This window comes from Marmota marmota, unplaced genomic scaffold (assembly GCF_001458135.2).
Source record: "Marmota marmota marmota unplaced genomic scaffold, marMar, whole genome shotgun sequence".
NCBI lineage: Eukaryota > Metazoa > Chordata > Mammalia > Rodentia > Sciuridae > Marmota > Marmota marmota.
The window spans coordinates 27,784,585-27,797,471 of record NW_026000229.1 but is presented as its reverse complement, the minus strand read 5'-3'; the positions used below and the strand labels follow the sequence as shown (position 1 = coordinate 27,797,471).

Here is a 12,887-nt window from a genome sequence, read left to right as displayed (position 1 = left end):
TGCTCAGATTCTTTCCCTGATCTTCTACCAGATGCTGCACTAGGTGCTGGGTGTACAAATGAACCAAGTAGGGCACAGGCTCTGCTCTCAGGAGCTTATGGTCAGATGGGATGAAACAAATCCAGGGCTACAGTTTGAGTCATATTTTACTAGTTTACTCCAAGTAGCAGAAATGCAGATGGATTTGAGGTATGTAAGGATAAAATGTGCCAAAAAAGAGCTGGAAAGAGATTCTAAGTTCCTAAAGAAACACAGGACAAAGAAAACCTTCTCTACCACTGACCTACATACCCGGCCATTTTAATTTTTTTATTTTCAGAAAGTGTCTAAGTTCCAGAGAATGGCCTTAAACGTGCTATCCTCCTACCTCAGCCTCCTAAATTGTTGCGATTACAGGCATGCCCAGTGAGGGCAGAGAGATTTTGATGAGGAAAGAATATGTCCTGGGAGTGATACCAAATACTTAGGTATGTGCTGGGAAAAGCAGCAGGGAGATAAGGAAGTGGGGTCTCAAAGGACTCCCAGATTACAGGGAAAGTTCAACTGGGGGAGGAAATTGAGTTTGAAGCAAACAACATTCACCTAGAAGGCCCAGCCAGCATTTAGAAATGCAGGAAAAACTTGAGATAGCAACACATAGCCTTCAAAGTAGCCAAGGAATGGAGCCTCAGGCCAAAAGTCCTTACCTCCAAGACCACAGGGCTGTCACATTGAGATATGCTATTTGAGGGACCTACTATGTACAGGCTGACGGGTGATATCACTAAAAATTTGCACCCGAGAGGCCTGAACTTCCACAGCATCCCATGCCACGTCATGCTAATCTTTCTTCCTCTTAGTAGGCCAGACCACTTAGCTTATGGAGCGAGCTAGAAAACAAGTGATTGCCACATGAGAAAAATACTTCTTTCCTGTGGCTAGATATTCTATTTGGAAACACTTCCTGAGACTGCCAGGCTCACCACATGGTAGTCAGCACTGCTTACCTTCAGGAGACAGTTTCTTGCCTCAGAGGATTAGTGCAGATGTATTTAATCCCTAACGGACTCAAAGAGCTGAGAGTCTAGGTTAAATTCTGACCAGAGTAATATCTCCGTCTCTTCTTCCTTTTCAAGTGGGGGGAAAATGCTAAAAGAAAAGGCAGCATCTATCGACTGGAAATCAAGGGAGATCCTGGTAGATAGGGGAGAGTTATCACAACTATTTATGAATTTATGCAATTAACTAAGAAGGTAAGGTGTAAGTGTTGGAAAAGGAAGCTAGTTAGAACTAATGAGCATTCAAAACAGCCAGATTTAGACTCTAAATTTCTTTTTATAGCAGTCATACCAAATACTTAGGACTCAGGACTGAATAGTTCCATGTGTATCAACAATTGGTTTAAATAGAAAAGGAAATCTGGGTCCCAGGTAGTTTTGGGCATAGTCACATCCTGAGACGGGAGCTCTAACACCAGAGCCGTTTCCTGGGGGGGTCCCTAGCATTCCGTGTGGTCTTCCCTTCATGTAGGCTCTCTTCACGTGGTGCGCCAGAGTCTTCCCCACAGAAACCGAGGGGCCGAGTCCTGTTAGCTTGGCTCAGGAGTGGGCTCTGTCAGGCCAGATATGGATCGTGTTTCCTCACGTTGGGGTGGTTTAAGTGGGGAAGAGTGGAACCCACCAGAGCCACATGGTCTGAGAGGAAGGAAGATGCCCATAAGAAAACTGAGGTGTTTGCTGGGCATGATGGTGCGTGCCTATAATCCCAGTGGCTTGGGAGGCTGAGGCAGTAGGATCGTGAGTTCAAAGCCAGCCTCAGCAAAAGTGACGTGCTAAGCCAAATCAAAACTACTCTAAGATTTCATCTCACTCCAGTCAGAATGGCCGCTGTTACGAATACAAGCAACAATAAGTGTTGGCGAGGATGTGGGGGGAAAAGGCACACTCATACATTGCTGGTGGGACTGCAAATTGGTGCAACCAATCTGGAAAGCAGTATGGAGATTCCTTAGAAAACTTGGAATGGAACCACCATTTGACCCAGCTACCCCACTGCTTGGTTTATACCCAGAGGATTTAAAAACAGCATACTACAGGGACACAGCCACATCAATGTTTATAGCAGCACAATTCACAATAGCTAAATTGTGGAACCAGCCTAGATGCCCTTCAGTAGATAAATGGATAAAAAAATATGCATTTATACACAATGGAATATTATTCAGCATTAAAAGAGAATAAAATCATGGCATTTGCAGGTAAATGGATGGAGTTGGAGAATATCATGCTAAGTAAGCCAATCCCAAAAAACCAAAAGCTGAATGTTTTCTCTGATATATGGATGCTGATCCATAATGGGGATGGGTGGGGAGCATGGGAGAAATGGAAGAATTTTAGATAGGGCAAAGGGGAGGGAAGGGAAGGGAGGGTGCATGGGGGTAGAAAACATGGTGGAATGAGATGGACATCATTACCTTAAATACATGTATGAAGACACAAATGGTATGACTCTACTTTGTGTTCAACCAGAGACATGAAAAATTGTGCTCTAGATGTGTAGTATGAGTTGAAATTTGTTCTGTCATATATAACAAATTAGAATAAATTAATTTAAAAAAGAGAATTCCTTCTATAAGTAGGGAAAGAACAAAGAACAGACCACTATCTTGGGATAAGGATGACCTTCTTATAGAAGACCCAAATACCAAAAGCCATAAAGGAAACATTTAGGATTACAACTTTGGCAAGAATGTGAAGAGCTAAGCATCCACAACTTTGGACTGGTAGAGCCAATTTGAATAATAAATTAGTGGAAGCCAATTTTGGATGGGGGGGGTGAGGAATTGAAACCATGGGCACTTTGCCACTGAGTTACAGTTTCAGCAGAGGCTGCTCTTGAATTTACAATTCTGCCTCAGCCTCTCAAGCCATTGGGATTACAGGTGTGCACCACTATATGCAGAAGTAGCAGCCAAATTTACACACACACACACACACACACACAGTTAGAATTCTCTAACATAATCAGCATCTGTGAAAGGGTATGCACATATACACAAGAAATCCATGCAACCTTGCTTCTAATAGCCTGAGGTAGGAGAAACACCCTAAGGCACCTAGCAATGGAGGGATAGTTAAAGCAGCTAATCCTGCCATAGGGGAGAATACTGCATAACAGATCTGCATGGCAGAGCTTCATGCTCTGAAGTACAAGAGCTCATAAGACTAAGTCAAAAGAGCATGTCCACTTTTATATAATGCAAGTATAACAGTGGCCAGGAAGGCCTGGAGGGACATGGCACAGCTGACCACCTTGTAAGTGATGGGTTGATTGCAGAATGGAAGGTGGAACAGAGGAAAATGATTTTTATGAGCTTGTGTGGTGATTAAATGATTTAAAATAAAGCATTGTTACATATTATATATTTAAGGAGGCAATGAAAAATGGTCATCGAGTTCCTCATAAAAACAAAGGAGTATTGAATCAGAGGGAAAACCAACTAAGTTTCTTTAAAAATATACATTTATTAAAACTTTGAAGTTACTTAAAATTTTGTTCAAGTCAGAGGAAAAAAACCAATATTAGCTCTATAAACCTAGATGTCCCAGGAAGTAGATATCAAAGGATTTAGGTTTCAAAGAATTCAATTTCAAAGAATTCCTTATAAAAGGATTAATATCACATTCCTTGTTGCATGGGACTTAGGTTTCTCTGAGGATCATTTTGCCCTGAAACCACAGCCATGGTGAGTTAGCAGCAGAAATGGTGGATGGAGAGGAGAGGTTTCTATTCATTCATCCAAATGCAGCCAAGAGCACATTTCTCAGTTAATGGAATGCAGTTTCTTCTGCAGTTCTTTGGAGCAAAGAGCCTTTAGACTCCCTACTTCCCCCACTCAGAAAAGAGCCTCTGTGGCTTAGTCCTCACACCTGAGTATATGCTGAAACATTGGCTGAACATGAGCTGAAACATTGGCTGAATCATCACCGCAGGACTCCCTGTAACATGGGGGTAAAAATGTCTCTGGGCGGAAGTTTTCCTGAGTTCTTGTCTTCTTATCTAAAATTGTCACTTAGCTGGTCATGGTTAACAGATAAAAATGGGTTAAAAATGTTAGGAAGTACGATAAAATCGTTTGCAGAAATAGATGAAGATAGTTGCTAAAAGGCACGACATAAAAATCTGGACCAGAAGATTTCTCCAAAACGTTAGTGGCAAGGGTGTCCTAAAGAAGTCACAAAAGCCATCCTACAAGGGACAGAGAGAAGAGAAGAATTAGGTTTCACGATGCTCAAAACCTGAGCTCAAATACACAGGAGAGGCTGGGTGTGCAGCCCAGTAGTAAAGTGCAAGCATAGCAATGCACAGGCACTGCGTTCAATCCCTAGCATAAAACCAAAACCAAGCAAACAGAAATATTAAAAAACCCAATATGCAGGAGGTTCTAGATTAAACAGTAAAATAACTCTTGTATTAAAAAAGAAAGGGGATTCTGACAATAGGCAACTTGTAACTAGGAACCCATCAGAATTTGTAAGAAGTCCAACATAGTGCACAGAAGCAACCATTTAACTTTGTCACCTAGAGCGGGAACACTCTAAATGGAAGAAGGGAGACTGCCATGAGTAATCATGCTCTTTTCTGAACAAAGAACCTATGCTATTAGGGAACTGCTAAATCACTAGATTAAAAAACTATCACCTGAGATAATAAGGCAAGAGGCTCCATTTAGGAAGGGAATTAAACTCCAGGTTGTGGCATTTTACTTCTAGCCAGAAAATAAAGGTAAATCCTGTTTACCCAGTAGGATAATTTCCCACTTCTTGATGTTAAGAGATTATTCCTTAGTCACTATTGATTAGCAAAAAACAAAAACAAACAAAAATAAAAACCAACACCCGCCTAATTTCCTCTTTAGGTGCAGAGAGCCTCAGGGGTTTTCAGAAACTCAGATAAGGGAGTTCTCTTGCCTTCACTAAGGCCAACATCAGGAATAATGCAGAAGTCAATGCTCACACTTCAAGTGACTTCCTCCCCAAAGGTACCCCATCTGTTACCAGAGGAAGGCTACATGGAAATTGACAAACAGACTAATTTTTTTTTAAATTACCAGTTTCTATAGTTTAGCTGTATTTATCCTGTAATTTGGGTCACTCCAGTCCTGATTTAAGACTGGTGAGAAGGGGATGAAAGAAACAAGGGGTCTAGCTCAGAATCCAAGAGTCATACTGTGGGCTTAAGTGGTCAGCTTTTCTTGGTTCCAGGAGCTGAAAATTAAGAATCTCCAGTGTAGTGGCACACGCCTGTAATCCCAGCAGCTGGGGAGGCTGAGGCAGGAGGATCTCAAATTCAAATCTAGTCTCAGAAATTTACTTAGGCCCCAAGCAATTCAATGAGACACTATCTCTAAATAAAATATAAAAAAGGGCTGGGGATGTGGCTCAGTGGTTAAACACCCCTGTGTTCAGTCCCCAGTACCAAAAATCATCATCATCATCATCATCTCCAACCGAAAGTCAGGGGCCTGGAAGGTCCCATCAGCAGGATTCAGGGGATTAGAAATGAAGGACACCGTGTTGGGATCCCCACTGGTGACCACACACTCTGCCGGATCTTTCTCCAAAAGTCATTTAACAAGCAGCAGGAGCCCAGCCCTGGCCTGGGCTGCATTATTGTTGACTTTACTAGTTGGGAATCCCTACGTGAGTGAACCCTGCAGACCTAACAGAGTTTCCTAAAAGCTAGTTAAGGGGGAAGGTCAAAGCTTGCAGACCCAAGTCATGCTCAATTAATTGGAGCCGTCTAGCAAGCTCAATTTCTGTCAATCTGACTGCCAAGAGAAGAAACCCCGGACATTCACCAGCCTTTCCCGTGCTGCTGAACCCAGACTTTTCACTTTCAGAGAACTCTCCCCCCCCACCGGGGCTGATGGGTCGGGGTCCCCCTCAGTGCTAGCAGACCTGTGCTGCGCGGTGCTCACCCAGCCGCCTTGAGCCTCCAGCCAGGCGCGGTGCCGCCCCACGAGCTGAGCACAGAGCAAGTCCACGAGACGCTGACAGTCCAGGGCAGCTTGGTCCCGGGTGTGCGGCCCGTGGGTGTCCTGAGGCTTTCTCTCCAGCAGCGTCCCTGCGAAGGTCACAAGCATCACCACACGGCCCCAGTTGAGGGCCTGGTTGTCGGAAAGAACAGCCTCTGCCATCTGTGCCATCAGCTCGACACGGTTACCTGGGTGCCCGCGGTAGAGGGAGAAGAAGGGCTCGTATTGCTGTTGTAACCGGGCGGCCGCGGAGCGCAGCAGGGCGGCCTCGGGAGTGGACGGCGGCGGCTCGGGGGTGCCCGGCTCCCGGGCACAGTACTCCAGGTAGTCGGTCAGCAGCTCGGCGGTGCGCTCCTGCAGCAGGTCTGCCATCCTCTGGCCTCCGCACGGGGCCTCGACCCCCGCCTTTTCTCTAGAGCCCACTGCGTCTGCCCCAGCTGGCGCCAGGTTCCTGTTTTTTCTAAGGTCGGGAGAGAAGCCTTTGATGGGAATCCCACTTGCACCTGTGACATTCCATAAGCGAGTCCCAGAGGTTTGCGGGAGTTCGCGTTTGTCTGTAGAAATCAGGAGCAGTGCGAGACTGGGATTATTGCTTAGTTCTGGGCCTGGGGATTAAGAACCAGAGCTGACAGTCCAGAAAGCTGGGCATGGCTCTTGCCTTTCCTTTAAGGCCACACACAGCCCGCACTGACTGCTCGCCAGCAGCCATTAACCAGCATCTCTAGATTGGAAGAATGCATTCAGGTGTGTGTTGATTGCTTTGGTTGGGTGTGGCAAAACGGGCAGGAAACAGGGCTAATTCTCCGGGAGGCTGCTACAGTGCTGTATTCATTTGCAGACGTTAAGAGCCTGTGGGGTGCTAGGCCTTTCCCTCTTAGCACTGGAGATGTGATGAAGAACAAGACATATGGTTCCTGATCTCAAGGACCTTAACTTCTAGAAATGGGTGGACACAAAGGAATGGACCATTTCTTTAATTATAATTATCACTATAATAGGAGAAGTTGAAGTATTCAGTTATTAGGAGGTAGCTCCTCCTTGCACCACCATTCCTATATTGCTTAGAGTTCTCATTTCTTTTACTGACCAATCCCTCATTATTCCAATCTCCTGATACAGTAAAAAATCTTCTATTAAACTTTTTCAGTTCATATTACTCTATGGTTTCTTTCTCCTGATTGGACTCAGACTGATATAGAATTGGTACTAGCAGTGACATTTCTCCAGTTCAGTGGTCTGGAACATGTTTTAATATCCCTTCCAGAGTGAAAGACAAATTGCTACATCTGCATCACCTACAAGAAAAAATAAAGAGGGGTTGAGGTTGTGGCTCAGTGGTAGAGTGCTTGCCTAGCATGGGCAAGGCCCTAGTTTCAATCCTTAGCACCACATAGAAATTTATTTAAGTAAAATAAAGTAAAATTAAGTAAAATAAAGGTATTGTGTACAACTACAACTAAAAAATAAGAAAAAAATAGTGAAAGAAAGAAAGAAAAAAGAGACACAGCATTTATTAGTTATCTTAGTCCATTCAAATAACTATAACAGAATACCATAGACTAGATATTTTATGAAGAAGGGAAATTTGTTACTTAAAATTCTATTGGCTGAAAAGTCCAATGTCAAGATGCTGACAGATTCTGTGTCTGACAAGAGCTCACTTTCCTGGATCATGGCAGTTTTCTTACTGTGCCCTTACATTGCAGAAAGGGTAAATGAACTCTATGGGGCTTCTTTTATAGGGGCAGTAGTCCTATTTATAAGGGTTCCATCCCTTGATCTAATCATTTTCTAAAGTCCCCCATCTTTAATACCATCATGTTGGGGTTTAGAATTTCAGCATGAATTTTGGAGGGATACAAGCATTCTGTCTGTAGCAGTAGGCCATTTAGGTTTCACAGGCAACATATACCACATTTGAGTGTTCTACTTCAACCCAGTCTACAGGCTGGTGAATTGGGGACCGCAGTAAAAGAAAGCTGTGCAGAACATGCAGGCTGCCATGAGGCTACTCCACCTCTTGGGTCTTATGATCCAGCAGATCTAATGGTACTTGCTGTGTCAAAATATGCTGTATGCAACCTCTGGTAAGCACTATTAGGCAATGGTTGGAGATCACTAGAATTTTAGCAAATTCTATTACTTCTTCTGAAGATGACTTTTCTCCTTTTGTGAAGTAGGCTGTGGCTTTCTACTGAGCCTTGGTAAAGGCTATAGGCCTAACCATAAAGAGACTACATAGCTTGAGTCCCATCTGAACTCAATGTTGTCTAGACTACTGAGTCATAAAGTGCCGCAGTCCGGCTGCAGCAAAAAACTGGGGGGGGGGGCGGTGACAAACAACTTGTGTACATTGATACAGCAGGAGTGGGAGCTGTTTATTGTAGGACAAGAGGGGTATATATACATTCCACACAGCTTATCTTAATTAACATAAACTAGATACAGCAGTCAACCAATAAGGAATCTCCACACTTAAGGGCTCGCTGGCGTTACTTCACAAACCACTCCCTCTGGCAAAATGCCAGGCGCCATCTTGACTTGTTTACAGACCTTAACAATAAAGCTGGATGTATAGAGCAGCAATCTGTCATCAAATGGGAATGGCATATGAGAGACTGAACTCAGGCAGGTTGAGAAGGAACAAGTATATAAGCAGGTTGCCCAGACTCCTTCAACCCCAAGGTGCTTTGCCTTGTGTATGGTCTCTTGGGGTGTTGTTTAGGGCCAGCTGATCGAGGAAGACTCAAGCCTGGATTACAGATGGTTCCATATGATAAGCTATTTCCATATGAAAGTGGATAGTGCCAGGCATGGTGGCACAGACCTGTAATCCCAGAGACTTGGGGGCTATGAGTTCAAGGATAGCCTCAGCAAATTAGCAAGGCCCTAGGCAACTTAGTGAGACCCTGTCTCAAAATAAAAAAATAAAAAGAGCTGGGGACTTAGCTCAGTGGTAAAGCACTCCTGGGTTCAATTCCCAGTACAATTAAAAAAAAAAAAGTGAATAGCTATGGCATTCACTCACACTTAGGGGTGACTGTGAAGGACACTGGCAAAGGAAAATTTACTCAGTGGGCAAAAATAAGAGTAGTATGTTTGGTTGTCTACTTTACCTGGGGTGAGAGATGCTTAGAGTACAGATCTACACTGATTCATAGGCATTCCTGATAGTTTTCCTAGATTGTCAGAGCCTTTAAAAAAAAAAAAAAAAAAAAAACCAGGAGTGAAAGACCAATGATAAGGAAATACTGGGAAGAGGATTATGGCCGGAGGCCTCTGAATGGGCATAGACTGTGAAGGTATTTGTGTGCTGTGCGAATGCCTGCCAAAGGACATCCACTGCAGAGACTCAATCAGGTGGACAAAATTAAGCACTCTGTGAAATGTCAGTCAGTCTCTCTGCCTAGCTGTTTGCTCAGTGAGCAGGAAGGTCATGGCATCAGGGACAGAGGGTATGTACAGATTCAAAAACATGGAATTTCCACTATAGAACTTGAGCTGGCTAATGCTACTGTTAAGTGCCTGATCTACCAATGGGAAAGATTCCCATCAGAGTGAGCCAAATGAGATATGTTGTAAGAGAATAAATCTATACACATCAAATTCCTATCTGAACTGGTTTTGATATCTTGTTCCCTCATTAGTTATTGAGTTAAATAAAAGTTTTGATATTTATTTTTTTATAAAAATATCATATATGCAAGAGAGTCATGATTCTACTATTCTGAACAATATATTTTAACAATAAGCACAACTTTTCTTAGATTTAGAGTAGCTTGAGAGTGAGTGGGAAATATCTGGTCCTGCCATTGGTAACTCTTTTATCAGTAGAACTAAACAATAAATAAATAAATTATCCCCCACACAGAATTTCCTATTCACACATAGTGCCAAGAGGCAGTTTGTAGTCAGACATGATTAAAATCCTGGCTCTGCAGCTTTGAAGCTGTGCAATCATGGGCAAGCTATTCAGCACTCCTGACCTTGATTTCCCATCTCAAAAATGAAGATAAGGAAATGTCTGCATCCCAGGACTGTGGCCAGGAGTACATGAGTTGGTGTATGCAGAGTGCTTAGCACAGTGCCTGGCATGCTGTAAAAGCTTGGTTTTGCAGAGAAGTTTTTGATATTCATATGAATTAACCAGGGCTCCAACCCAGGCTCATTTGTTTTACTCAAACACGACATACAACTGTCTTATCTATGTGATTTCTGTTTTTTTTTTTTTTTGAAATTTTGCAAACAGCTTGTAGCTGCCTTTTATTTTTCTGCATTTTTAAATAACAGCTTTACTGAGATATAATTTATATACCATAAGACTCATACCTTTAAAGTACATAACTCAGTGATTTTAGTGTATTTAGAGTTGTGCAATCTCACCTCCATCTAATTTCAATACCCCAAAAGAAATCCATTCAGCAGTCAAACTCCACCTCCAGCCCTAAGTAACCACAAATCTACTTTCGGTCTCTGTGGATTTGCTTATTTGGACATTTCGTATAAATGGAATCATATAATCTGTGACTCTTTGTGTCTTTCTTTCACTTGGCACAAAGTGTTCAGGGTTCATCCATGAGGTAGCATGAGTCAGCACTTCACTCCTTTTTATTGCTGAATAATAGTTCATTCATCCATTCAGCTGTTGTTCAGCATTTGGGCTATTTCCACTTTTGGCTATTATAATGCTGCTATGAACATATGTGTTTGGGTTTTGTGAGGACAAACTTTTCATTTTTTTTATTTTATTTTTTTTTTAGTTACAGATGGATGCAATACCTTTATTTAATTTATTTATTTCTGTGTGGCGCTGAGGATCGAACCCAGTGCCTCACACATGCTAGGCAAGTGCTCTACCACTGAGCCACAACCCCATCCCTAAACTTTTCATTTCTTATGAGCAGAGACCTAAGGGCAGGAGGCTGCCTGTTACTGTGGAAAACACATAGGCTGGAAACAGTGACCTCAACTTTCATGGTTTCTTGTTTATGACAAAGTCAGGCATCCACAGTGGTGTGTTGGTTAGCTAACCTCAGGTTCAGAGACAAGCACTTCCTGTTGTCAGTTTTCACATAAGTGAGATACCATTCTTACATTCAGTTATTTGTATTTATTTATGTGGGTTAAATTAACCATAGCACCATTTCTGATCCTGTCTCCTCACTGGAGGCTCTGCATCCTTTATGTAATACAAAACATAAAATAACTTCATATCTTTCACCAGAATTAGCCTGAGTTAGCCCACAGGGGGCCATAGTCCCTGTGGCTGTTAGCAGTTCTGAAAGCTGGCCTGGCTCCAGACAAGTCCTGTCTAGAAATGAGAAGTCAGGGGTCTGCTCTGAAGAGTGACCCAATTCTCACTCACAGACAGGATCTGGAGACAAGAAGATCCCCCAGGGGGCTTCCTCATCATAATCCTGGCCCCCTTTGTGCCTACCCAGTGCAGCCAGAGGAGCCATATTTCACCCTGCTGTTGACTGGGAAGGTTCTCAGCAGGCAAGTTTGGGAAATGAAGATCTACAGTAAATCCCTGTTCAGTCAGTTCTCCAGGCCTGGGAGAAACAACATGGCCTCAACCCCTGCCTCTGTTAATCTTCCAACCTATCATTGCTCTCCCAGGATTCTAGAGGTCCTCCTTAGAAAAGGTTTTAAGCAGGTCACAGGCTCCAGTTTCTCTTGGGCCCTTCTGACTGCCTCTCTGGGACCCTCTGTGACTTCCCATGCTGCCCAGGGCTGCCCCAAGCCTCCTCTGAAGGCCTTTCCTAGAGGCCAGCTCTCCTTATTTATCCTGGTTTCTTCTTTTCGAAGCTCTTCTAAGGCCTTAATGACCCCCAGGGAGTTCTCACTCAGAGGTGCCTGAAAAGGGCCCACTAGCTTTTTCTTTTCTTTTTTTTTTTAATATTTATTTTTTAGTTGTAGTTGGACACAATACTTTGATTTTATTTATTTTTTATGTGGTGCTGAGGATCGAACCCAGGACCTTGCCTGTGCTAGGCCATCACTCTACCGCTGAGCCACAACCCCAGCCCCTAGCTTCTTAAAAGTATGAACCAGAGCCCCTGAAGGGGTGAGAGGGAGGAAGCCAGGAAGGGGATGAAGAGAGGAGAGAAAAGATGGTGAGGGGAAGAGAGGAGGAAGAGAAAAGAGGTAGGGATAAGAATAAGAAGGAAGGAGAAAGAGGGAGAATGAGTAAGAGGAGTGAGAAGGGAGAGGGAAGAAATAGGAAGGGGACTGGGAAATGACAGAGAGGGGGCCAAAGTTTTGAGTAGGCACTTCACCTACTTTACTACTGTCCCATTTCATAGATGAGGAAACTGAGGTTGAAAGATATTTAGAATTATCATGTATCCTGCATAAGTGATAGAGCTGGGAACCCAAGGTCCTCATTCTTTGTCACCATACCGCCCCTCCTAACTTATGGAGGAACCTAGTGTCAGTGGGGCCAACTTCTAGCTAGCTGGAATTACATAAGCCCAGACACACAGGCCTTTCCAAGGCCTAGAACCTTGTGCTGCCTTTAAACCACCAATCACCGAGGGGAGGGTGTGGAAAGGGTTGGAGGGGAGAAAAGAAGTGGACATGGAGTGTCTGCTTCTGGCTCACCCCAGAACAGGGAAGGTCACTGGGACCCCAGGTTCTCACAGGCCGACTGCTTTCTCTCTAAAGCAGCTGATATGATTTTGTTCCACAAATATGTCCCACAAACACTGTTGACTCTACACATCCTTTCTGCCTAAAGTTTCTCTCTGGCTGGGGAGGAGGTTCCCTGAGGCTCCTCTCTTGCCTGGGACACATCCTTCTGGCCCCTTCACCACAAATGGTTCAGCAGGTTGTCCCCAGGTCTGCTACAAAAAAAGAAAAATTGATTCAA

At 43.6% G+C, this 12,887-nt stretch overlaps 1 protein-coding gene across 3 annotated transcripts; it reads right to left on the bottom strand.

The window, feature by feature from the left end:
* Positions 1-3,153: 3,153 nt before the first annotated feature.
* On the bottom strand, positions 3,154-12,761 carry Bcl2l10 (BCL2 like 10). Of its 3 annotated transcripts, XM_048793767.1 has the most exons (4): positions 12,620-12,761; positions 6,205-7,311; positions 5,960-6,105; positions 3,159-4,227 (listed from the first exon to the last, which is right to left on the bottom strand). In XM_048793767.1, the coding sequence occupies exons 2-4, from the start codon at positions 6,386-6,388 to the stop codon at positions 4,093-4,095; spliced, it is 465 nt and encodes a 154-aa protein (XP_048649724.1). In that variant the 5' UTR covers positions 6,389-7,311; positions 12,620-12,761; the 3' UTR covers positions 3,159-4,092. The 3 variants fall into 3 exon arrangements, with proteins under 3 accessions (XP_048649723.1, XP_048649724.1, XP_015335722.1); XM_048793766.1 differs by having other exon boundaries at positions 3,154-4,227; positions 5,940-7,311; XM_015480236.2 differs by having other exon boundaries at positions 3,161-4,227; positions 5,960-7,311.
* Positions 12,762-12,887: the final 126 nt, after the last annotated feature.